Raw genomic sequence first — 27,705 nt, 5'->3', positions numbered from 1 at the left:
TTGTTTGTTTGTTTTTAACAAATATGGAACATATTTTAACAACCCCCCTCCCCCCAATTTCTTCTAAATTGTTGTGTTAAAAAATATTATTCAAGCATATTCCTTTAGCATAATAAATTAACTATAATCGTAGTGATAGCGCCGTTCAAATTATGTTACCCCCGATAACGGAGTATGGCTGCCTACATAGCATGGAGAAATGGTCATACACCTAAAAGCCCACTCATGTACATATGAGTGAACATGGGAGTTGCAGCCCAAGAAGAAGAAGAAATCGTGTTATTTTTGTATATCACAGGCATTTAAGAATTTTTTTTAAGTCCGCAGTAAAGGAGACGTTCCCATCGCTTCAAGCACACTGCAATATGTGGCCGTTTTCTCTAGATCTGCAGAGATCTATGTTCGACAGACTTCAGTAGTTACACTCACTGAGAAACTACGACACCATCCATTCAATTTATTCAATTTCTCTTATTTTCATTCTAGTTAATTCAGTATCCACTTTAAAACATTCATATGCAGTAAACATGTTGATGATTATTTGAGAAATTCTTTTAATTTGGCAGTAAAGGAGACATTGCCATCGCCTCAGGCATACCGCAACATGCAGCTGTTTTGTCAAGATCTGCACAGACCAGTCTAGACAAGGCTGACCGAAACTCCGTGAAATGGTCAACTCAATTTTTCTTTTACTTTCGTTCAAGTTAATTCAGTGTCCAGTTCAGAATATTCATATGCAGTCAACATGTGGATAGTGTAGTTTGTGTTACTGAATTTGTAATTCTTTTCTTTTAATTGCACAAGAAAAATGAGGTCATGCAACCTTCTCTACCAAACATGGCCTACGTTCCGGTAACTGGGAAGCCGTAATATAGTGTTTTTGGATTCGAATCAAGCATCAACAAAAACTGTTAATGATCCGGAAATACGGTTAAATTCGGGAGACATAAAACCTAGTATTGGTACGACCGTAAAGATTTTCTTCCCTACCATGTTTAAGCCAAAATTGGTATTGTCAGACAAAGTATTTCCAGAGAAAATGACAATGTTTAAGTTTACCATGGACACACACACACACACACACACACACACAGACACACACACACAGAGACAACCGAACACCAGCTTATAACATAGACTCACTTTGTTCACAGAAGTGAGTTAAAAAAAATTTTTTATACTTGATGTCAACTTACATCGCCTGTGGCGGTGAAAGAGTTCTAAAGCAACCACAGTTACATTAACTTTACAGTACGACAGAATGACACTTTTAATGTTTTCTCAGATTGTGTCAGAATGACATTTTTACAGTCATGTCCTTATTAGGGAACACAATGAGTCAAGACATCTGAATGAAAATTGGTAGGTGTATATAAAAATGGCTGATGAACGCAATAAAACAAAACTTTAATTAGTGCAGAGTCATGAAAATAAACAAAATGTAACATTCTGTGATGAATGAAAAAATAACAAGTTTCCAGCTTTCTGAAATAAATAGCAAATGATTTTTTTTTCTTATTGTGTTCTGTAGCAATATTTCCCTAATTCCATATTTTAAAAAAAACTAAGACATTGGAGTTTTGGATAAGTAGTGGTACATGTCACAACTGTGTTACGAAAGAAAAGAAAGTTCACCATCTAATAACTTTTCTTTCTTTAGTCAGATTTGCTTCTCTTTTTTTCTTTTTTTTTATGAAAAAAAAGTCAGACTACTGTGCAAGAGTTGCAACAGTAAGCCAAATTTCAAGCTCACAAATAAATGCATATATTTTTGTAAGCCAAGCACCACATTTAATCATCATTATAAAAAAAAAAAAAAAGCAGTTGCTGGGATCTTTATCAGGTCCAAATTTATAAATAATATATACACACACACACACACACACACACACACACACACACACACACAAACACTACACAAATAACATAAAATGAAGAAGTCAGACCACGCTAAATATTACCTTTATATAGCTGTTCAGTCTGGAACCGGCAGTAGCAATCTGTGAATAATAATAACAATAACAATTATAACAACAACAGCAAAACACTGCTCTTTTCCCCACAGAGATATATGCACATGAAGATGTAATAACATGTATGTGGTACAAATCATAACACTGTTCAATATACTCAAAGTTCCATGTGTTCAGGTTTTACCAGATTCATTAATGTGCTTTGCAACAAGAATGTTTACCGAATGTGAAAGAGTGAAAGTCATGTATGCATACCAATGTCTATGCATTAAGCAAATGTATTACATATTAAATATGCACACAACAGATTACAAATCTTTCTCACTCACCTTCTTCCCCTTTTAACAACTTTATGCGGTTTTTCAATCCTGACTCAGGCTGATAAAAGATAATTCTACTGCAGCTCCCATTCAGCAAAAAGGTCAGCATGACAAAGTGAACTTTCCCCTGAAAGCCCACTTTGTTTCCATTGGTGTAAAAAGAGGGAATACGCCAAACACTCCACAGACACATACCTGGCCTGTGTATGGGTAACGCCTTCAGAAAAAGCTCTGAGTATTTACTCCAATGTAACCAAAGACTACTTTTCGTTTGTCATCAAACTAAAAAAACTTATTGTAATTCTTTTTTATACTTAAATGCACATATTTACTCTCTTCCCAACAATATGAACAGAAAAAAACAAAACCCACAGCACACACTAAAAAATAAATAAATAAATAAATAGAGAAACACATCTGTCTCAATGTCATTACTATACATGACACAGAATCTGTCTTCCAATTCCAAGCTTGGAAGGAGTTCCTATCAAGGCCTTGAGAGTCAGCACATTCATAGTGGGGCTGTTGTTAAAACATGCTGGTTTCCACTCTGGAGGAGACATTCACTCACTCAAGCTCCGCAGTTAAGCGATCAGTGTCATCTGTGTGCGGATAGTTTGCACAGGACAGGAATGTCAGACCCCTGCCGGAGTCTGCACTAGTTGGGTCACGGTTAAGTATGTGTAATTAAAAGAGCACCACTGAAGTGACTCAGCAGCAATAGGGTCTCCTTTGATGTGTGGCCTCCTGGCCACCTACGATCAATAGGTCCCTGTCGACTGCTGTTGCTGCAACTATGGCAGACAAATCAGGCATGGCTGTGTACTGGGCACTTGGAACAAGAGGAGTAATGCCACTGTAATGGAGCTGATGATCATACACCAACAACAACAATGAAAGGACAGAATCTGACCTGCATAGCTTCCACATGTGCAGTGACAAGGGAGAAGGGAGCAGTGGGACGAGCCACACCCAGCCGGACAGGAATGATCAAGGAGGTGGCAGTCTGACACAACTCCTCTATTGCTATGGGAACCAGAGCCTGGAAGGCTCGGCGACACTTGACAATGGGCTGGTAGGCAGGGAAACTTGCACTGCAACATGTCAAGTTGAACCTTTTTTTAAAAACTCATTTATTATTTTAAGTCATACTTTATTGTAAAAAAAATTTCACTGCTGAACTTGTGGCAATTCTTATGGCTTTAGACTATATCTACTTTTTAAAATATTTCTTTCATTTTATGGGTAGTGGCAGCTAAAATTTTAACTACAAATGCATAACATCTATTTACTTATTTTTATAGCAAAAACAGATGCATATATATTTTACATCATAAAAATTTGTACAGAAAAACAAAAAAACACACAAACAAAAAGAATAATAATAACAATTATGAGAAGAAGAAAAAGAAGAAGAAGGAATAAAAAGATGACGACATGACATAAACAAGAGGGGCAAAGCCTTCAAGACTCACTTGTGATACACTTAAAAAAAATAATAATTAAAAAAAAATAAAAAATAAAAATCTATTCGTTAAAATGTGTCTGTATTTGTTATTATAAAGCTTCGCGTTAAAAAATAATAATAATAATAATTTTTTTTTTAAAGTCCTAACCAGATTCGAATTAAGTCCCCTAGCATTAATTACAGAGTAATTTCCCTTTTTTACTATCTGCACCAAAACGTTTGCAAAATAAATAAAACTTCCATGCTTAACAAAAGAAGTTCCTGTTTTAATAAAAAATGATAATAATGACTGCTCTTGTTGTTGGGTCAGAATATCAGATCAAAATGCCAAGTTTAGAGAACACAAAAAATATGAAATGAAATGAAATTATGGTGCTTAGAGCCTCGCCGACCACTAAGGCCATCTCAAGGCTATCGCCGCGTCAATAACTACTACAAGGATAAAAAAACAACCAATTAAAACGAGTCACCACTTCAAACTTTCCACTCCAAAGTTAAAAAAAACTTCCATAGTTTAAAACCTTCAAATCTGGTTAAAAAGGTTCACTTCTTTTAAGAAGTCCATCAGCGCCACGGAGGGACATCACGAAACAAAGTCTTCAAAGAAACCGCCGTGTAATGTCTGCGTCTAACGTCATGCAGATCCCAACAATCAAGGAGCACGTGTTTCACAGTGAGAGGCTTGTCACAGGGAATGCATCGAGGGGCCTCTTCCCCCTTCAACAAGTAAGAATGAGTAAAAAAAAGTGTGCCCCGTGCGCAGTCTGCACAGCACAGACTCCTCCTTTCTGTTCTTCACCCCCGAAGGGAGGGTCTCTTTTAGGTCCGGACGGATCTGGAAGAGCTTGTTGTCCGTCTGGGTGTTCCACTCCTCTTGCCATAGATCCTTAACGTAGGTGTTCACCTTCCGCTTCATGTCTGTATATGGCACAAAGGATCTGGACAATTCTTTCTTTACAGCGTTCCTGGCCAGCAGGTCCGCCCTTTCGTTACCACGAATGCCAACATGTCCTGGAACCCAGGCCAACACAACCTCGTATCCTTTCTTCATTGTGAGAGTAAAAGTTTCATAAAATTCCAGCAGTTTGGGATGAGTGATATTCCTGCAGGCGATCGCCTCCAGGGCCGACAAGGAGTCGGAAAAGATCATGAATCTCTTCTGTTTCGAAGAGAGAACCATTTTTAACCCCAGAACCAGTGCGGTCAGTTCCGCGGTGTACACCGAGCTGTCAGACAGGATGTGTTCCGTTGAGGGCCGGTCAGGAAAGGCGGGACAGAACGCAGATGCGGCGACTCCGTCCTCTGACTTGGAACCGTCAGTGAAGATGCTTTGAAAAGTGGGGAATTTGTGGCACAGTTCCGAAAAGTAGGTTCTGTAGGCCAGAGAACTGGTGGTGTCCTTACGGTACGAGGCCAGATCGAATCGGACCTCAGGTGTTGTAAAGGTCCACGGAGGGCTGTCAGGGAACTTAGAGAAATCCGAGATGCCACCGACATCCAGATCGGCCTTTTCTAAGTGCGGCTGAATGCGGAGTCCGAGAGGAGGTATGCAGTTTGGGTTGTCTGTAAATTTCTTATCGAAAGGGTTGTTGAATACAGCGTCGTAAGCAGGGTTTGTAGGTTCCGAGAACAATTTCAGATAATAGTTCAGGGTCAGCTTCAGTCTGCGGTTGGAAAGAGGCGGTTTCCCCGCCTCTGCGTACAGGCTGTGCACAGGTGTGGTGCGGAAAGCACCTAAGCTGAGACGGAGCCCTTGGTGGTGTACAGGGTCCAACAGTTTCAGATAGGACGGTCTGGCCGAGCCGTATACCACACTTCCATAATCCAGTTTGGACCGGACCAGGGCTCTGTAGAGGTGCAAGAGAGTTCTCTTATCAGCACCCCAGTTCGTGTGTGCCACAACTCGGATGATGTTAAGGGCTTTTTGGCAAGATATTTTCAGCTGTTTAATGTGGCTGAGGAAGTTCAGCTTCTGATCGAAGATGACCCCTAAAAATCTGGCTTCCTTGACCGCCGGGATGGTGGATGTTCCCAGACGGATTTCAGGGTCCGGATAGAACTGGCGAAAATTATGAAAATGGATGCATTCAGTTTTGGAGGACGAAAACGTGAAGCCATTCTCCTCTGCCCAACACTGGATTTTGTTGACGCAGAGCTGAAGCCGTCGCTGGATGCTGGCGTACGTGCTGCCGGTTGCATATAAGGCAAAATCATCCACGAACAGCGAGCTGTCCGATCCCCTCTGAACGGATTGAACGATGTCATTAATTTTGATGCTGAAAAGAGCCGGCGACAGGATGCTCCCTTGCGGGACACCCAGCTCCTGCTCGTGAATGTCGGACAGGGTGGTGCCGACTCTCACCTGGAATTGTCTGTCTTGTCAGGAGAACACCAGCCTGACCCCCTCCAGGTTTCGGGAGGCACAAAAAATATAAATATAACAGTAAATGCAGTTTGCATATAATTAGGCTTCATTTTTTATTTTTTTGTGCCCATCCCAGATGTGCAATATTGTTTTAAACAAGATGACTGGAAAGAACTGAATTTTTCCTATTTTTATGCCTAATTTGGTGTCAACTGACAAAGTATTTGCAGAGAAAATGTCAATGTTAAAGTTTACCACGGACACAGACACACAGACACACACACACACACACACGCACGCACGTACGCACACACACACACAGACAACACACACACACGCACGCACGCACGCACGCACGCACACAGACAACCGAACACTGGGTCAAAACATAGACTCACTTTGTTTACACAAGTGAGTCAAAAAGAGGAAAGAGCACATTTTTGGAGGAGGAGGATACAAAAAGGGCATTTTGTAACACTTCTGATGTACAAGCAGTGGTATGAATCCATCATTCAAGTATAAACATCAACAACCAACTATATATATAGGTATATATGTACACACACACATATACATGATGTATAAATAGTGGTACGAATCCATCACTCATACACACACACACACACACACACACACACAAACACACACACACACATATATATATACATGATGCATAAGTAGTGGTACGAATTCATCACTCAAGTATAAACATCAATAATCACATACATACAAACACACACACACACAGACACACACACACACATATATATATATATATATATATATGTGTGTGTGTGTGTGTGTGTGTGTGTGTGTGTGTGTATTATTATATATATACATACAAACATACATACACACACACACTCATATGCATACACACATACACATATAATTTTTTTTTTTTTTTTTTAAAGGTCATTTGATCAACAATGGATAATTTATCCACTTCCTTTCAAAGTCAATTAATCTTAATTCTAAACAATGGCATGCATTACCAGTTTGTGATTTCTGAAGTTCCTCATAGTATACTTGAACAGTAGTTTTGGGTTTATTGAATCATCATTTAGAGATATAAAACTTTGCAAAGAGCAATACAAGATCAAATATGTTGTCTGATTTTGTTGGTTTGTTGTTGTTTTTTGGTCTGTGGCAAACAGCACAAGTTCTGGATTTTAAGTCAGTTCAGCACAGTGTTGACATCTTTCCTTCAATAGTTTTTCAAAGTCAGTCCAGAACCAAAGGTAGTGATCAACTGTATCTTTTTCAAATGGAACAAAAATCACATCTGTAATTTTCCAATATTCTCATTTTCTGTAGCATGCCGTTGGACACTAAAATGTTATGGCATATTCTGAGCTGGAATGATATCAACTTTATCTTTAAATTACTTTTTCACTTCTTTTTTTAATGCTGTCCTCCATTCTATTTCAGTATTCAACTTTCTATTCCAACTACCAAAAGACTTTATATCAGACATTTCAACTTTTTTCAATAGTATATTATATTTTTTAACCTCTCTGAACACTAGTTAAGATTTGAAATGCTTTACTACTATCATTACTTTCCTTGCTTTCCATTTTTATATATTTTGTTCGCGTACATTCTTTGACTGCTTCTACGCAACCAAAGTAAAGATAATTCACAGTTTTTCCCATTTCCACCCAAAAAGCAATATATGTAAGATAATGTCCACTTTAGTCTACGATATCTATAACTATGATGATATTTTTTGCACTCCAGAAATGAAAACAGAAATCGCTTTTACTGACTTTAAAATTTTCATTATGAAAGATTGGTTCAGCTGCAAATCCGTCCGTCTCTGGATTTACATGCTTATTAAAGTTATCAAATGCCGCAAACGTATCTTCCAAAACCACCATCCTCAATATTCTGCACTGCATGTATTTGTTTTGATCTTGTCTGGTTTCTTATCCCATTATAAATTTTTTTTAAAATAAATAAATAAAAAATTATATATATATATATATATATATATTGTATATATATATATGTTGTCTGCAAATTAGATTACTTTGGTGTCTAATATTCTTATCCCCTTTATTTCCTCATCATATCAAATTTTACAAGCAAGAATTTCTGCACACAGGAGAAATAGATATGGAGAAATTGGATTACCCTGTTGGCAGCCTCTTTTTATATCAAAATTACTAGTTAACTTCACATTTACTACTATATGTGATCTGATATTAGAATAGAAGGGTGATCTACTGACATGTATGTCTTTTCCAAAGCTAAAGTTTGGATGACTCTTTTCATATAATTCCAGTCTACCAAGTCAAATGCTTTTTCAAAATCTACGGAAACAAGTAAACCAGGTAATTCTCTCTCTCCAAGTAGTATATCATATCGTATATATAATTCTCACGTTTTCTCCAATATATCTACCTGTCATAAAACCTGTTCGGTCTTCATGAGTTTGGGAAATACATTTTTCATTCTATTTGCAATTGCAGCTGATCCAATTTTATACGTTACAATAAGAAGTGTGATTCTCAGGGTTTGTATCTCTTGGGTACACTTACTAACACCTTCTCTCTGTGTTATTAACATTTCCCCTTTCATAAAACGTTCATTTATCGAGCGGACTGCAAAGTCACCCATTTGTTTAAAAAATAAAAAAAATAATCAAAGTCATCCCATCTGTTCCCGGTCTTATATCATTTTTCATATTTCTTAATGCTTTTGATGCCTATATTACCATATTTGTCATGAGCTCTGGTGGCAGAATGTACAATACTGTTCCTTACAATGTTAGAGACCACAAGACAATTTTGTCTTTCAGTGAAACTTTTCAATCACATCACTAAGTACTATTGAATGAGTATATCTGTTTTTCATCATGGAACAGAAACTGTGAGCTGTGAAGCCAGTTATCAAGGTCACTCAGTGCTTCGGATCTATGACCCCTGTACATTGTACAAGGCAAGAACAAGTATAATGGAACTTTCATCTGCATCACTGTTTACAATATAAACAGTTCATTATGCACGTTCATATGGAGGTCATGACTGATGTCGTTATCTCAAAGAATATCTACTTCAACTGAGTACTAATTATACTGTGGAAAGATAATCATTGGCACTGTGTATGTCAAGTTAGATCCTTCACACCACAGAGAAAGGTGGTGTTCTGGGAAAAGTGCAGATGTTCAAGACAGGAGGAGTTTGTATTATACTCCATGTTTGGTGATACATATACTTACCATGTCAAACTGATGCAAACTAGGCAAACAGTTTGCTCTGCTTGGCCAAATTTCACATGGCTAACAGTGAAAAGACGACCTGTCTTGCCCGGTCCGCTCTTTGCCAATCAAACACCTTTAAAAGCTATAAGCGCTGAATCGTTCCGTGGCCATCAAGAAAAATGCCCCATGAGAATCACGGCAGAGACGCAGGGATGGACGGGCGGGCATTCGAGTTTGACATGGTAAGTACACGTATCACCAAACATGGAGTATAATACGAATTCCTCCTTTTGGTGTCATATACTGTACCATGTCAAACTGATGCAGAATTTAAAGCAAATGGAGGAGTACAATGCCTACTGGTTGGTATAGGGAGCCCTTGTAACCGAGACAGCAGTGTTAGCCGCGACAAAGGAAATCCCCTTGGAACTGTCAGCCCTGGTCATACAGAAATCCCTGAGGTAGAAGTTGATGAAGGGATTCTCAGACTGCCAGAAAGCTGCCTCCAAGACATGCTGCAGTGGCATTGAGTGCTGGAAAGCAGCCGAAGTGGCTCTGGCCCGCACTTCGTGTGCTCTGGGATTAAAAACAGCTGATATCCCTGTGAGAATGAGAGTAGGCTCTACGAATGACTTGGGAAACCCAGCAGGAAATGGTGCCTGCAGCAATGTCTTTCTTGTAATTCTCATTGAGGGAGATGAGAAGACGCCTCTGAGAAGAACGCCTATGGCGAGATCTATCCCAATAGTATCTGAGACACCGAACAGGGCAGAGATGCCTATCCTCATCATCTTGGGCAAGAATATCAGACAAAGGTCTGACCCTCAGAGAGGGGGAAGGGACCTCGGGGTCTTGGTTCTTAGCCAGAAACTCTGGAAGGAAACGAAGAGTGATGGAACCATCTCTGTGGAAGGCCAGATCTTGTGGCATTCCACTAAGACCATGAATCTCGCTTCTACGACGGCCTATGGCCAGCAACAGAAGGAAAGTGGTCTTGAGGGTAAGTTGAAAGGAATAGTCCCCAATGGCTCGAAGGGTTGTTTTCGAATGAAATCCAGCACCAGAAACAAGTCCCAAAGGGGCACTCTTCTGGGGTTTCTAGCTTCCTTCAGAGAGGCGCCCCTAGCCACCTCTTTGAGCAGGAAATCCACTTCAAAGGCGGGACCACCTAGCTGTTTGATTGTGGTACAGATGGCAGACCTGTACCCTCGCACTGAACTAGCAGACAGGTTGAGAACCGAGGAGCAGTGAGCCAGACAGTTGGCCAGCTGCATGCTCGTAGGGTTAGTAGGGGGAACATCCTGAGCCGTTCACCACCGCAGCCATTTCTTCCAGCGAAAGTCATAACAAAGTCTCAGTTCCCTCCCTCCTTCCTTGGGGAGGAATTTGTTGAGAGGGGACAAGTCCAAGACTGGTCTCCACCCTCCCAAGACCTTTGGAATCACGAACAACCGGCTGTAAAACCCGGGGCCCAGGTCCAAGAGTTGAGATATCGCCCCTATGAGGAGTAGGTGTGATATATCTTTCTCTAAGACGCTCTCCTGCTCTGCCGAGCTGGGCACATAAGGAGGAGGAGTGGATCTTAGAGGGTGGTGGTCCTCCACCCAAGGCAGCATGTACCCCGACTCTAGCACCGATACAATCCAGTCATTAAGTCCCAGAGAACGCCACTGATGTGCATGCCGGGACACGTTTCCTACTTGGAGGAGCTGAACGACTGGTGGTGCTGAATTGGGGCCCAGTCACTGGGGGTGCTGCCTTCTGGCCTTGGGCATGGCCGATCGGCTTGGACGGACATGAGATGGTTTATTCCTCTGCCGCTGATTCTGCGCACGCCGCTTTGACTTAGGTGGCATGGTATATGGAGGGGCCCTGGTGGCCGGTCTCTTCAATAGCATAGAACCCTGGCGCCCCCTCCCTGTTTGTCTCTGCCCTGTAGCTGACAAAATGGGGCGCATACTGGCCGAAGAGGGAGTGCTGCTGTGCTGGGATGGACCGCAGGGCAGCCCTCTCCTCTACTGGAATGTTAAAGAGATGGAGAACAGCATCACGCTGAGCTAGCACAGTATTAACCCTTTGAGCCCTGAGTTCCTGAGCAATTTTAACCCTTCTGCCTGAGCTCCTGAGCCAAAATTTGCAAATAATTGGTATTAAACCCCTTGAGCTTTACCGGTGGCAGAGAAAAATGACATAATGCCCAGCAACCGGTTGAGCGGTGCGTAACAATTGAAGCATGCAGAGTCTCAACCTGGCCCGTCAGGGCAGAAATCAGGGACAAAACATGTGAGAAAACAACTGTACACAACTCAGCAAGTAACTGATATGCTTGATGATTTATCGGAAGTAGAGTATGACAATGATTACTCTGATAGTGAAGTGGAATTTGAATCGGATGATTTTGCTACAGATAGTGATGTTGAAAATGAATCTGAGCATGCAGAATCAGTTGATCAAAGGAGGCGTGTCAGGTTCAGACTCTGCACGTTTCATGGTAGAAATCGATTTTTATCCAAAGCACATGCACAAAACACAGTGAAAAGGCGCAGCAATGTTGGTACTATGATCGCTGAAGTCAGAATATTACGGTTTTTCTGGGTGGCTCTTCAATATAAGTCAACCAATAGCAAAACACGACACAAGTGTTCACGCACCGCTCAACCGGTGGCCAGGCATTATGCCACCCCTCCCCACCACCGGTAAAGCGGTGATCAGGGCTCATAGGGTTAAAGTGAAGACTGGCAGCTGTGTCTGTGTCTGCAGCTGCCGTGAGACCAGATGCTACCCTATTGCCAAAAGTGTTTAACCTCTGGTCAGTGAAGAGGCCCTGGGGTAGAGGAAGGAGACCCCGTGTCCTGATTAACCGGACGCTGTTCCCACAGCTCATTGGACCTGTGGAGGAACTTGTCGAAGAAGGTATAAGCTGGGGAAACCTCGAGGAGGCAGCGGCGGGCCAATCTGTGCCACTCTGCTAACGTTTTAAAAGATAGAGTAGCTGAAGTGGGGAAGGTGGTGTGCTGTGAGACCAACATCATGTCCTGTGCGGAGGGCTCTGCTTCCCTGTCGGCAGGGTGGTCCTGTGTGTACAAGGACCACACCCCGCCTTTGGAGGAATCTTTAAGGAACTTGCCCGGGGAAAAAGCACCCGGGGCAGAGAGGGACTCCCTGCCTGGAGGAGGGATGGAAGCAGCACCCCTGACAGTGCGGGCTGGCTTATTAACCCATTCCTGCGCCATTTCTGGCACTCCGAGTCACCTGGTGGTTCTGGAATTAGAGTCACATGGCCTAAGGTGGGTCAAGGGTAACAAAGTAGCCTGAGGGACTGATTTGGCATACATGACCCTATTGGGGAGGGTCAGTTCGAGCTCAGCTAAGTCCGAGTTTGGTTCAAGCTGGTCCCTAGGGAGGCGCGGGCTCAATCTGTCCCCCTGGGATGGGGGCGAATAGTGTTCATCCGCTTGTTTGTCCTCATCCGAAGACAGGGGCTCCCACTCTTGTTCGCAGTCCATCCCCTGCTGTGTGCCATCCCAAGTGGATGTACCCGCTGGGGCGTCCTGTGAGCTGCGGTCAGCCCAGCGGGATGAGCTGAGACGATCCCGAGCAGGGACCATGGCCGCAGCTGTTATGTCCTTGACGCCTGAAGCGTGTGGGCAGCGTGTGGACCATAGGTCCAACCATGCTTGGGATGGTGGGTGCCCCCCATGAATCTCACTTCTACGACGGCCTATGGCCAGCAACAGAAGGAAAGTGGTCTTGAGGGTAAGTTGAAAGGAATAGTCCCCAATGGCTCGAAGGGTTGTTTTCGAATGAGAAGTTCGCACCTAGCCGCAAGTCCCCACCGCCAAGAGAGAACTTGCCCCCCCCCCCCCCCCCCCCCCCTCTTTGCGCTGGGACACCTCATGAGGCAACACTCGTACCCCTTTCCCCCGGTCCCCTTCATGACCGTTTACTGGTACGAGTGTCGCCTCCACAATTAGCGTCTAAAGACGCATCGCCGCGGTCCCTATTGGGAGGAATCATGACCTCCAGGCCTGGGAGAGTCTCTTGCCGGGTCTCAATCCCAGCATCATGACTCCTGCTATAGTGGGATGGCATACGAGGCATGGTACCCGCGCTTAAGCACCCAGCGGAAATCCAATCCCCAACAGAGAAAGGAAAGACAGGATCGACTCAGAGGTAGTGAAAAACGAACGATTCAAGGAGGCTGAGTCGAATGAGTACGCAGAATATAAGCATACAGTAAACACAAGCTGCATGCAGCAAAATAAGGCCAAATGAATACATTTAATAGCCAAAAAAAAGCATAAGACGAGACAGAGCGTAAACCTGACAAGATGGTGTGGAAAGCCTTGGCCAAAGGAATGATTCAGCGCTTGTAGCTTTTAGAGGCGTTTGATTGGCTAAGAGTGGACCGGGCAAGACAGGTGGTCTTTTCACTGTTAGCCGCGCAAAATTTGGCCAAGCAGAGCAAACCAACAGGCCTAGTTTGAATCAGTTTGACATGGTACAGTATACGACACCAAAAAAATTATTAAGTTAAAGAGCAGACATTCAACATGCATTCATGCCAACTGAATTTTGAAAGTGACTAAGTGAAAGTGTTTGTCCATCATTCCTATAAGTGTTCTATTATCAGTTGATAAATATTCTATTTCAAAGTAACTCGTTGCTTGGTCACACATTCCTTTGTGTGAAAGGAAACTCTGTGTGTGGTCAGCATCCCACATTATCCACAAATGCACACTGCATTGTGACACAAGTACATCATAACATACACTCTCAGCCAAGGCTCACCATCGTTTCTTGCCAGTGGAAGGCATCATTTCCACGTTCAGGACAACATAGACACGGGCAACAGAGCGAATGAAGCGTCGGGCCACCATGCGTGCTTCTTCCACACGGCTAGGTGCTGTGCCGTTCTTTATCTCTCGCAGAATGGTTGACAGCAGGGTATCCAGCATCTGATACAAATCCATACATAAAGAGTCTGAAGGTTTCTTTTTTTCCCATTATTTTCTTCAAACTGCCAGAACTCTTCTTCCTGACAACTGTCCCTTTCTCAGATCATAAATATGACTCTCCAACCTTTACCAAAAAGGAAAACCACATAAAATGTAAGAATATATATCTAGCATGTGGATAACTAAGTTATTATCATTACTTGGCATTTGTACACCTTTAACACATAAGACATAAGTGCAATGATTATCATACAACATTTGTCTATCTTCCTTGCACACAACCTTCAATGAACAATTCACATGACAGCACAAATACAGAGTACCTTGACCAGTCATGAAACAAAAAAAGGACTCTACAAAGCTATACTCGGGAGTGCAAGCAGAGACCAACTCAAGCCTGAAATTTTTTTTTGTGCCCAGACCGAAGCCTGAAATTTTTCTTCTGCCCAGACCAAAGCCTGAAAATACTACATAGGCTCAACAAAACAGTCAATTACAGTTTTATTCAAATAAAATACAGATCACATTGTTTTTGTTATGAAAACGAACTATAATACAATTCTGTATCTTATTGTAAAGAAAAATATGCAAGTGATACTCTCAACTGTCCATAAGCAACACTTCTTGCAAAGCTGGAGCTATTGAGGAAAGAAAGTACCTGAAGGAATGTGTGTTGCATGCATGCACGCATGGGTGTGTGTGTGTATGTGTGCGTGCGTGCGCGAGCATGTGTGTGTATATTAGTGTGTGTACGTGCGTGAACTGTTTTCAATGCAAGCCTCTGTGTGTGTGTGTGTGTGTGTGTGTGTGTGTGAGTGTGTGAGTGAGTGAGTGAGTGAGTGAACAAAAACAAGAACAAAATTTTATTCCAATGGGCCTCCGGCCCCTAGAAACAAAAAGAACAATACAGAATGCCTATCAAGAAAAAACAAAAACATGAACAAGCCATGCATGCAAGAAAATGGGATTTCCTAAACCTACAGATTTTCAGTTATTTTCTGATAGCTTAAACTCTGATGTTTTACAAGACATGTTCACCCAAGCTACTCTTCTGGTCAAAGAAAACGTTGATTCAGCACTTGAGCTTTTCATTCAGTCTCTACTGAATGCCAGTGAATGTATGTTGAAAAGAGTACATACCGGCAATAAGCACAGAGGTGCACTCTGGTTTGATGAGGACTGTAAACAAGCAAAACTAAAAGCTAGGACTGATTTGCGTTTATTTCAAAGAACGAAAGATCCCTCGGATGCAGCAACTTTTGTAGAATCTTGTAAAGCTTACAAGTCATTGCCTAGAAAGAAGAAGTCCAAATACAATCAGAAAAAGGCTAAAGTACTTTCTTCTTTCACAAAGGATTCATCTTCCTTTTGGAAAGAGTTTAGACAGATTTCAGGGAAGAAGAAAAATGCAGCAAGCACTGACATAACTGAAGAGGAATGGTTTAGCCATTTTAAAATCTGTTCAGTTCTGACACATTGCCCGAGAATGACGTGTGTGTGTGTGTGTGTGTGTGTGTGTGTGTGTGTGTGTGTGCACGCGCGCGTGCACGCATGTGTGCTTATGTATGTGTGTGTGTGTGTGTACACCCATATAAGTGTGTGGATGGCATGTGTGTATGTGTGCATGTATGTGTGCATGTGTCTGTATATGTATGTGAGCAGTTGTAAAGTGTGTGCTTGTGTGTTGATCTGTGTACCATTATGTCTGGTGTCTGTCACTGCGTGTGTGCATACGTGTGTGTGTGTGGACGCACGTGCATGTGTGTGTTTGTATACCCATGTACATGTGTGGATTGTGTGTGCATGTGTGCATGTACATATGTGCGTGTATGTGCGTGTATGTGCGTGCGTGTGAGTGTGTGCGTATGTGTGTGTGTGTGTGTGTGCGTGTGTGTGCGTGTGCATGCATGTGTGTGTGTGTATGTGTGTGTGTGTGAGAGAGAGAGATTCAGATTCAGATTCAGATGGTTTATTCATTTTAGGCCTAGGCCCCTCATAAAGGGGAAAGTGAACAGACAATAATCATATCATTTAAGACATACAGATCAAAACAATGCAGCTATGGATATATCAGGTTAATCAGGAACATTAAGAAGTGAGAATTTCCCTGTATCTAAATGCTTTGTAGACAAATTTTGCACAACATCATGGTCAGTACAAGACAACAATAGAACCAATTTGAAGAGACAAGGTTGTCGATAGTATCTGGGTCGAATAAAAGTTTCCCTGATCTCTTTCAGTACTTCACAACAAAGAACAAAATGAACTTCATCTTCTTTTGAACGTTTACACATAGGACAAATCAAATCAGATTCTTTCACTTTTTTGTATCTATACCTATGTACAGCCAAATCAGAAATACCCAGTCTAAACCTTGTTGTGATATACTTTATATGTTTATCAAGATTCAGAAGCAAATATGGTTTCACAACATGCGAGACACAAAATGTTCTATATATCTCAAACCTTTCACTAGTCCAGATGTGCTGATTCCATTCCTGCCATCTGCTATCTATTAGATGTTGTCGAAAAACATTTATAAAACCTACTTCACAGCCTACACGTTGATTCAGCCACACATGTCCAAAACCATGTTTAAACAGACAGAGACGCACATTTGATGCCCAGTTGATTTTACCCCTACTATCCAGTTCATATAACATTTGGTAAGCTTTGTATGGCAGTCTTGAATCTTCCATTTGTAATATTCTTAACCAATAGTGAATACAACTAACTGCAGAGTTAACAGATATTGGATATTGATTTGTTTCATCATATACTAAATCATTTGGTGTCCGCCTATCTACACCCAAAAGTCGTTTAACAGCAAATAAATGAACAGACTCACAATGTGCAACAGCCTTATTCAAACCCCATAATGGAGAACCATACTGCACAATTGGTTGCACTTGTGCATCGAACATTTTGATAAATAACTCAAACGAATTATTATTAAGAACATATAACTTTTGCATAATACGTAATAAAGCATTTTTGGCCCTACTGGCTAGATCTTTGCAAGCAACAACGAAGCTAAGACGAGTAGAAAAAAGAATTCCCAAATATTTGTAAACATTCACCACAGGCATAATGGTACCGTTATAAACCCATCTTTCCCTTGCACCTAAATACCCACCCTTTCGAAAAACAATTATATTACTTTTGGACATGTTGACCTTTAATTTAAGTGATACAGCTGCCCTATGTAAATTGTTCAGTTGAGTTTGTAAACCAACAACAGTTTCTGAAAACAAAACCACATCATCAGCCAAAAGAAGAATGAAGAGTTCAAATGGATCATTTAAGAATGTTGCTCCATGCCTTCCATTGTTAATAACCTCTAACGCTAGCTCAGTTATAAAGACAGAAAATAATACTGGGCTACATAGGTCTCCTTGCCTTACACCTGCTGTACAGTTAATATAGTCCGTTAGTCTTGCTCCACATCTAACTCTTGCTTTAACATTATCATACATACTTTTAATACATTTATACAGTTTACTATTGATACCATTTTTAAACAAAATAGGCCAAAGAAGATTTCTATTGATGGAATCAAACGCTTTTTCAAAGTCGATAAACGCTACATAGAGTTTACGATTAAATGAAAACTGTTTCTGTATGAGTGCAAGTAATGTGAACATGTGATCTGTGGTAGAATATCCTCTTTTGAAGCCTGCTTGATGCTCACCAGTAATATTATTCTCCTCTATCCACTCTTGTAATCTGTTATTGATAATCAAACCAAATACTTTACTGCTTACATCACTGAGACTAATTCCTCTATAATTATTGGGATCGTGGATATTACCTTTTTTGAAAAGTGGCAATATAACTGATTCAGTCCAATTTAAGGGAAACTCTCCATTTTCAAAAAGCCTATTGAACAATTTTAAGAAAAATTCCATTACTAGACTATTATCATTCTTTAACCCCTAGGCTGCCTGCATGACGAGATAACTCGTCATGGCAAGCATGTATGCTTCGCTGCCACAATGACGAGATAACTCGTCATTGAAATATTCAGACTTTTCCCTGGTTTGCATTCACTTCGTTGACAAAAATAGTGGTAGCTTTAGCCTGGGGAATCTCTCTAGATTCTATTCATAGCTAGAAACCCCATCTACGTCATGAAGCAGTCCTTTATTTGAACGTTTCGGTTGGGTCACTGTCCAAGTGTTTGCCTGACTTTCTCCTCGCTCGCTCAACAAAATGTCGGACTGACGCCGTGCTCAAGACATGTGATCATGATGAACTAAATCAACCAAGATTTCTTTCTTTAGCTGATGCTCAGAAAGAATTGAAGTGTAAATTCGAAGGAGAAGATAGTGATGAACATTTATTGGACGATCTGATAGAAAATAAAGGGAGCAATCAAGAGAGTGGCCAAGATGCGACTGTCAGTGAGTGATGTCAGCTGTACAGATGTTAGCAGACGACAGAAGATGACCGAATTAGCAGCAGAGCGATATTCTTGGCACGCAGCCAACGCGGTCTGATGAGAACTGAATCAAGTGACTGTGTGAGAGGGGTGAGGAGGAGGGGGGTGGAGACTGAGGGGGCGTGGCCTCACATCCATCTTATCACTTGGAGAAGTCACAATGTATTGTGTATCTATCTCTTAAGAAAAAAAAAATTGTGGTTGTTCTAGCATGATTTTGTGTTTGCAGATATCCATTTGTCCAGAAAATGTGATGTTTTTGTGCAAATTACCTGACTAATGTTTGTAATGAACAAGTTGAAAATGTGACAAAAAACAAAACACTGATTTCAAAACAACAGCATGTCACTAAAAATATATTAAATGGGAAAACAGCATGTGTTTTGTATTCTTTATTCATTTACCTTTCAGAAAATATATACTTTTATGGGTCTTTCTCCAATAACAAAGAGCACAGAATTTTTAGTAAATGTATACCCGTTTTTTGTGAAAAAACCCTTGCAAATGATTTCAATTAAATTTTATTTTCCTGGCAGCGAAAGGGTTAATAACTCACTTATTATGCCACTGGACCAGCTGCTTTTTTTTTATTTATAAGTTTTCTTAAGGCTAGTAATATTTCTTCTTTCGTTATAGGACAGTTCATGTATTCATCATTTTCTTCGTCTTGTACATCTTCAATGAATCTACAATTTTTTTTTTACAGTTGTAAAGTGTGTGCTTGTGTGTTGATCTGTGTATCATTATGTCTGGTGTCTGTCACTGCATGTGTGCATACGTGCGTGTGTGCATACGTGTGTGTGTGGACGCACGTGCATGTGTGTGTTTGTATACCCATGTACATGTGTGGATTGTGTGTGCATATGTGCATGTACATATGTGCGTGTATGTGCGTGCGTGTGAGTGTGTGCGTATGTGTGTGTGTGTGTGTGTGCGTGTGCGTGTGTGTGCATGTGTGTGTGTGTATGTGTGTGCGTGTGTGAGAGAGAGAGAGAAAGAGAGAGAGAGAGAGAGAGAGAGAGAGACAGAGAGAGAGAGAGAGAGAGAGAGCGCACGCGCGTTTACATGTGTTTGCGAGTATGTCTGTGTATGTCTGTAAGCAATGGTAAAATGTGTGTGAACATCTAAGCGTTTGTCTGTGGTGTCTGTGAAGGCGTGTGCACGTGTGTGCATGTGTGTGTGTGCACGCACAGTTGTGTGTGTGATAAAAAAAACAATGGCTACAGTGAAATGAACCGATGTACAAATGACAGAGGCCGCACGCGCGTTTGAACAAAACATAACACTACATGCAGGTAAAGTGGACGAATCTACAGAACTTCAGCTATAGATCCCTGATCTAAACAACATATACTAACTGCAGCAATGAAGTGTAGACGGATCATTGACTGACGTAATGACATCAATACGCCAAAAAACAAATGGATATCAAATGCTACGAAAGTTTTTCTTCAGTGACGAATTCTTCAGCTTCAGTGATGAATATGTGCGGCGCTTCTTGGCATTTGCTCTGCATGGTTTTGTTGTGTGTGTGTGTGTGTGTGTGTGTGTGTGTGTGTGTTAGGTTTTGCAGTCAGCAAAATCATAGTTTTTCTTTACTTGGCCGAAGTGCTGTAGTCTGAGGGCTTGAATCTAGAATGAATCACAGAATTAGACAGGTTGATGTCCAAATGAGAGACAAGCAAATGAAATGAAATTATGGTGCTTAGAGCCTCGCCGACCACTAAGGCCATCTCAAGGCTATCGCCGCGTCAATAACTACTACAAGGATAAAAAAAACAACAACCAATTAAAACGAGTCACCACTTCAAACTTTCACTCCAAAGTTAAAAGAAAACTTCCATAGTTTAAAACCTTCAAATCTGGTTAAAAAGGTTCACGTCTTTTAAGAAGTCCATCAGCGCCCACGGAGGGACATCACGAAACAAAGTCTTCAAAGAAACCGCCGTGTAATGTCTGCGTCTAACGTCATGCAGATACCAACAATCAAGGAGCACGTGTTTCACGGTGAGAGGCTCGTCACAGGGAATGCATCGAGGGGCCTCCTCCCCCTTCAACAAGTAAGAATGAGTAAAAAAAAAAGTGTGCCCCGCACGCAGTCTGCACAGCACAGACTCCTCCTTTCTGTTCTTCACCCCCGAAGGGAGGGTCTCTTTTAGGTCCGGACGGATCTGGAAGAGCTTGTTGTCCGTCTGGGTGTTCCACTCCTCTTGCCAAAGATCCTTAACGTAAGTGTTCACCTTCCGCTTCATGTCTGTATAGGGTACCAAGGATCTGGACAATTCTTTCTTTACAGCGTTCCTGGCCAGCAGGTCCGCCCTTTCGTTACCACGAATGCCAACATGTCCGGGAACCCAGGCCAACACAACCTCGTATCCTTTCTTCGTTGCCAGAGTAAAAGTTTCATAAAATTCCAGCAGTTTGGGATGAGTGATATTCCTGCAGGCGATCGCCTCCAGGGCTGACAAGGAGTCGGAAAAGATCATGAATCTCTTCTGTTTCGAAGAGAGAACCATTTTTAACCCCAAAACCAGTGCGGTCAGTTCTGCGGTGTACACCGAGCTGTCAGACAGGATGTGTTCCGTTGAGGGCTGGTCAGGAAAGGCGGGACAGAACGCAGATGCGGCGACTCCGTCCTCTGACTTGGAACCGTCAGTGAAGATGCTTTGAAAAGTGGGGAATTTGTGGCACAGTTCCGAAAAGTAGGTTCTGTAGGCCAGAGAACTGGTAGTGTCCTTACGGTACGAGGCCAGATCGAATCGGACCTCAGGTGTTGTAAAGGTCCACGGAGGGCTGTCAGGGAACTTAGAGAAATCCAAGATGCCACCGACATCCAGCTCGGCCTTTTCTAAGTGCGGCTGAATGCGGAGTCCGAGAGGAGGTATGCAGTTTGGGTTGTCTGTAAATTTCTTATCAAAAGGGTTGTTGAATACAGCGTCGTAAGCAGGGTTTGTAGGTTCAGAGAACAATTTCAAATAATAGTTCAGGGTCAGCTTCAATCTGCGGTTAGAGAGAGGCGGTTCCCCCGCCTCTGCGTACAGGCTGTGCACAGGGGTGGTGCGGAAAGCACCTAAGCTGAGACGGAGCCCTTGGTGGTGTACAGGGTCCAACAGTTTCAGATAGGACGGTCTGGCCGAGCCGTATACCACACTTCCATAATCCAGTTTGGACCGGACCAGGGCTCTGTAGAGGTGCAAGAGAGTTCTCTTATCAGCACCCCAGTTCGTGTGTGCCACAACTCGGATGATGCTGAAAAGAGCCGGCGACAGGATGCTCCCTTGCGGGACACCCAGCTCCTGCTTGTGAATGTCAGACAGGGTGGTGCCGACTCTCACCTGGAATTGTCTGTCTTGTAAAAAATTGTGGATGAACTGAGGCAGGTGTCCTCGGAAGCTGAGCTTGTGCAAGTCAGAGAGAATACCAAACTTCCACGTGGTATCGTAAGCTTTCTCCATGTCAAAAAATATGGCCACCACATGTTGTTTGTTCACAAAAGCATTTCTTACAGTGGTTTCCAGACGAACCAGATGGTCAACGGTAGAGCGATGCTTGCGGAAACCGCACTGTTCTTTCGCCAGAAGGCCGTCGGTCTCTAGTTTCACATCAGTCTACCGTTGACCATCTTCTCCATCAGTTTGCAGATGCAGCTGGTCAGTGCAACTGGGCGACAGTTGGAGGGGTTCGAGGGGTCTTTTCCCGGTTTCGGCAGCGGGATTATGAGGGCTTTCCGCCAGGAGGGTGGAAAGAAGCCTGTGACCCAGATGTGGTTATAAACTTTAAGCAGGGTGTCCAGACAGGTTTGGGGAAGGTGCTTTAGGAGTTTATAATGGACCTCGTCCATTCCTGGACAGGAATCCGTACAGGTCTGAAGGGCAGATTTAAGTTCATTCATTGCGAAAGGAAGGTTGTAATTCTCTGTGTTGTCGGAAAAGAAGTTACATGGTGTTTTTTCTGACAGGTTTTTGGTTTTAAGAAACCGAGCAGATTTGCTAGCAGATCTCGAGTTCTGTTCTATTGTGGAGGCAAGCAAATTGGCAACTGCTTTCTTCTCTGTGACCAGAGCATCTGAGAGTTTAAGATGGTGAAAGGTCGGGCATACGTTTTTGCCCTTAATTCTTTTTAAAACCCTCCACACTTTCTTCTTGGGTGTGTTGGAGGTTAAGGAAGAGCAAAAATCTCTCCATGACTTCCCTCTGGCTCTTTTTAAAAACATACCTGGCTTTCGCCCTCAGCTGTTGATGGGTTCGAACGCTATCGGTCTCCGGTCTCCGAAAGACGTGTCACTGCGCTCTCTTCCGAGACTTGCGGGCCTCCCGACATTCCGCGTTGAACCAGGGCGTTCTAGGGACCTGAGGCTTGGAGGTAGACGATGGGACTGCTGCTTTGGCGCAATCTAAAACGATCCGAGTCAGAGTGTCAGCAGGGTCCTTGCTTTTCAATACTGTTTCTTCCTGCAGCTCCGCTCTTATCTTGGTGGTAAAAAAACTCCAGTCTGCTTTGTCGTAACACAGGCGGTCAGGCAGAGAGTCACCTTCTCCATCTGTGGGGCGGAGGACGACAGGAAAGTGGTCACTCCCGTGCAGATCGTCGTGCACTTTCCACTCGTAGTCCAAGACCAACGATGGATCGCAGACCGACAGATCTAAACACGAGAGCTTTCCAGAGGACAGATGCAGGTAAGTGGGAGACTTGTCGTTAAGACAGCACAAGTCCATATGTCGGAAAGGTTTTCCAAGAGAAGACCTCGGGCTGATGTCATCTCACTTCCCCAGAGCGGGGAGTGTCATTGAAGTCGCCCAACAGTTAAAAACGGACGTGGGAGCTGGTCGACCAGGTTCATGAGGTCCTGCCTCAGAACACGGACGGAAGGAGGAAGGTAGAGAGAGCAGACAGTGATGGTTTTCTCAAGCGTGACTCTCACTGTCACCGCCCTGTAAAGGGGTTGCTTAAAAGAACTGTACTGTATAAAAGGGACTTGCGAATAAAAAGAGCGACACGTCCCGTCAATCCCTCTTGCTTCGGTTGAGGCAGGATTAAAAACGGAGTTAAAACCAGAGAGAGATAAACCTTGCCATCTCTTGCAGAGTCTCCTGCAGCGCCAGCACTGAAGGTTTCAAAGCACGACAAAGCAGCTGGAGTTTCTGAAAATTGGCGTGGAACCCCCGGATGTTCCAGTGGATCACTGCCATTAAAAAGGTTAAAAAAAATAAAGCAGCAGCCTAATCCATCGCTACCCCCTGCTCCTGTGCTTGCGGTGGCTCAAGGTCCGCCAGGATGGAGTATTTATTTTTCAAAATAAATTTTTCGGATTCCGACCGAGTCGAATATCCACCACCTCGGCCCCCTCCCCGATCCCGCCGAGGGCCGCAAACCCTCCTCTCCTTGAGTTTTGGAGGTACGGGGGGTTTCCGGCCACTTCCGCCAGCCCGAGGGCCAGGCAGACGAGAGGCGGGGGCGAGCACGGGTGTTCAGTGCTGGCACTTTAGTTGGCCCTGCGAAAGTTCGTGAACCCAGAAAGTAGGGCATGGATATAAATAAACGCAGCTGACAAACAGGCCGCCGCCAGCAGCACTCGCTGTACGCTTGTTCGGCGGTAAATCTGCTTTGTTTCTTTCGCGCATCATCTCCTCGGATGGGTCGGGAAATAACGACTAAAGAAGTGGTTTTCTAAAAAGAACACAAAATAAGCTTTCCATTGACTCCCAAACACAATATGTTTTCTTACATAGCGGTTGTTGCGGCAACGCTTGAAACATAAATGAAGAAAGAGAAGAGAAGGATAAGCAAGAAACATGATCGCAAAAATCGTTAAGTTTAAATCCCTCTCTAAGAAAACAGGCGTTTAGCACAATAACATCGTAAATACACACAGAACATATAGCATGCCTGCATGCAGATTATTTTACCTTTTGAGTTGTGCGATTTTTCTTGGCAGCACAACAAAACGTTTAAATGAACACACTGTAGCATGGTGAGAGTGAGCAGCAGGGGGATGGAGAGCGGGGTGAGTGTCTGTCGGCTTATGGCACTGCCGTGCCCTTCATTCCACGAGAAAGACGAGATTTTTAAGGTAAAAAAAAAAAATGAACGATGATGTTGATAAAATAATGAAATTGTGTAAATCAAAATCAAACTGCACTCCAAAATACAACCAGGAATAGCAATAATTCAACTTTCTGTAATCGCTGCAGGAAATGTGTGGATGCTGTGAAAATGTGGGAAAAGCGGGGCGGGGGCCGCGGGGCTGAGTGAAACAAAGAAGGCAGTGTCCCGGTTTGGCACGCGGGGCCAGAAATACCGCGGCGAATGTGCCGGTCAGTACAGAGTGCGGTTGGAAAGTCTGGCATTAAAAAAATTTTGACCCAAGACGCCTAGACGCTGCTCAGCCAACTAAAGAGCCAGATTTTGTGCTCGGCTGAGCAGCCGTGCGAGGGGTGCCGGGGGGTGGGGGTGTGGGGCGGGAGGCGGACAACGTGCCTCCGCCCGAGGCTTTTCTCTCCCGCCCAGCGGCCCCTGAGGACTGCCGCACAGGATGGGAAGGGGTGACACGGCGTCTCCACCCAAGGCCAACGGTTCTAACAAGGCGGTTAAGTCGTCCGTCTGCGTTCCTTGTGGACGTCGTCTGGACCGCGACGTCCACCGTCCTGGGTCTGACGACAGAGGCATACGACGCCTTAGGCGACGCGGCCTCCACCCGTTCTCTTTGCCTCAAAGAAGATATCTTTTTTTCGGTCTTGACCTTCTGGATTTGTTTCTCTTTTTTCCAGGCGGGGCAGTCTTTCAATGAGGACGGGTGGCCACCTCTGCAGTTCGCACACCGGGCTGCACTGACGCAATCGCCCTGGTGCACCGCCTTCGAACAGGTGCCACACGCCTCTTCCTCCTTACTCGGTCTCTGACATGTCCGAATTTCTGGACATTTGAAATATCTTAGAGGGGACTCTGTCCGACCCCTTCCTCACCGTCACCCTGTACACGTCGGTCACTCCCTGAGAGGACAGCTCGCTCTTGATCTCAGCTCAGACACACCTTTCAACTCCGGGCATCTGATGACCCCCTTTGAGCAGTTTGAGACCTTTGTGAGGGGAAACCTTTCACCGCCCTATCCACAAAAGTGGTCGCCCCCTGAGAAGGAGCTGTGTCTGCCTTTTTGACTCTGTCTGCACTAAAAATGCTCCGCTCCTGAGCCTCTTGATGGATTTCAACGATCCTGCCAGACACTGAAAGCCCTTCTGGATAGCGAAGGGGCTGAGAGCCAACAAGGGCTTGTCGTCATCGGCGCCCTCCATCACAAGCCACGATGGCCAAAATCCAGAGGTCTCAACGACCTCCGAATCGGAGTCTGAGTCGACTGTTCCTTGTCGTCGTCTTTTTCCAAAGTTAGGGGGGTGTAACTGTTTGGAATTCATGTTGAAAAAAATGTAAATTCATCCCTCCCTTACCCACCCACCATGGGGTCCAACTTAGGGGCCAGGGTCAAGGGAACACCAGCTTGATCCCTTCCACGTTTCGGGAGGGATATACGACCAACAGTCTAGCTCCAACGTGTTCCCCCCCCGATCATGCCCAGCTCCCGGGGACAGAGAACCGAGCACTACGGGGGTTATCTTCGCTAGCCACTAAACTGCCAGTCTTGACCCAGCCCCACGAAGGGGTAGCTGATTGACACACACGGGCCAATGTGTGCCGCCCTGTCTTAGGAGAGGTCCAAGCCAAAGGGATGTGTTGAGAGCAGCGTGCTCTCTCAATCCCCAGGATCTCATTCCCCTCCATCACAGGTCGCGCCGCATGGCAAACATGGCGGGCCTAAAGAAGGCCGCAGAGAAAAAAAGAATGTGGAAAAGAAGGCTTGATGGGGAGCTGAGGACAGAAAAGAGGCAGTAAAAAGAAGAATAGAGAATAGCGAAAGGGACAGTGGGGTCACGTTTAGTTTGGGCCTCACTCACGACCTGTTCGGCATGGGAAGCCCTATCAGTAGCATCAGTACAAAAACCACCACTTATTCAGCCCTAACAGCTACGATGGCTATGTAGGCTGTCAATTAAGACCTGGGACCAGAGCAGCAAAACCCCAAGAAGCACTGATGCCCCCGCCTCAATCACTGGCCACTAAGCCTCCCGACCACGACAAGGTAGTGGACCGGGAGAGGGTCAAGAGAACACCAGCCTGACCCCCTCATCTTAAACATTACATTTTGAAATTATACTCAATACTTAAAAAGCTGGTGTGTTTTACTCTCAGTGTACAGGGCTTTCACTATGTTCATTCACCCAAGTGGTCTTTTTCAGAAAATACTAAAATCAATACAAGTGGACTTTATAGATCTATTAGCTGAGCCCTGAAGGTCATGGGAAAAAATCAACTGCATACACATATTTATACACATTCAAAGCGCGTGCTCATGTTCTTCGAGAACGCGAAGGATGCCATTTTGTTTCAAGTTGTTGACCTGCCTGTTCAATCCTATATTCAATCGACAATACACGATAGCATGTGATGGAAAGTTGGAGAAGGAGAATGTTAAATATTTTTTCAGAGAAAGATTTGTGAATGCCTCACAATGACTGGATTATGCCCCAAATTACCATAAAAATATCAACAAAATCAGTCGGGATTCACAGTTAAAAAATAATTAACCATGCGAGTTAATACCTTTGATGAATCGTAAAATTTCAAGTCTTGACTTTTCTCAAAATGAAGTCCTTTTCACTTCATACGACGTTTAGAAGTACTTGTACTTGGCTCTACATGTTATTAGTTTAACAAAAAGGAAATTTTCATATCAACTTTAAAACTATAAAACTAGAATGAACATAAATGAGAAATTGAATCGACCGTGTCATACAATTCCCGGCAGGAGTAACTAAACTTGTACATCTATCTAGATCCAGAGAAATGGCTAAATGATTAAGTTTGACTGCGGCGATAGCCACGTCTCCTTTACCGCGGACTTAAAAGAATTTTTAAGTGCCCTT

At 43.4% G+C, this 27,705-nt stretch overlaps 1 protein-coding gene across 1 annotated transcript in view; it reads right to left on the bottom strand.

Annotated features, from left to right (window-relative positions):
- LOC143276878 (E3 ubiquitin-protein ligase UBR5-like) overlaps positions 1-27,705 on the bottom strand; it is a 222,428-nt gene that overhangs the window by 20,157 nt on the left and 174,566 nt on the right. Inside the window, exons 27-29 of the mRNA XM_076581534.1 lie at positions 14,123-14,289; positions 3,207-3,387; positions 1,962-2,000 (exon numbers count right to left, since the gene is read on the bottom strand). Coding sequence (XP_076437649.1) covers positions 1,962-2,000; positions 3,207-3,387; positions 14,123-14,289 — 387 coding nt within the window. The remainder of the gene's footprint in view (positions 1-1,961; positions 2,001-3,206; positions 3,388-14,122; positions 14,290-27,705) is intronic.

The sequence above is a fragment of the Babylonia areolata genome, chromosome 33, assembly GCF_041734735.1.
Source record: "Babylonia areolata isolate BAREFJ2019XMU chromosome 33, ASM4173473v1, whole genome shotgun sequence".
NCBI classification, from domain to species: Eukaryota; Metazoa; Mollusca; class Gastropoda; order Neogastropoda; family Buccinidae; genus Babylonia; species Babylonia areolata.
Note: the sequence above shows the minus strand (reverse complement) of the source record. Positions and strands in the feature narration are given on the sequence as shown.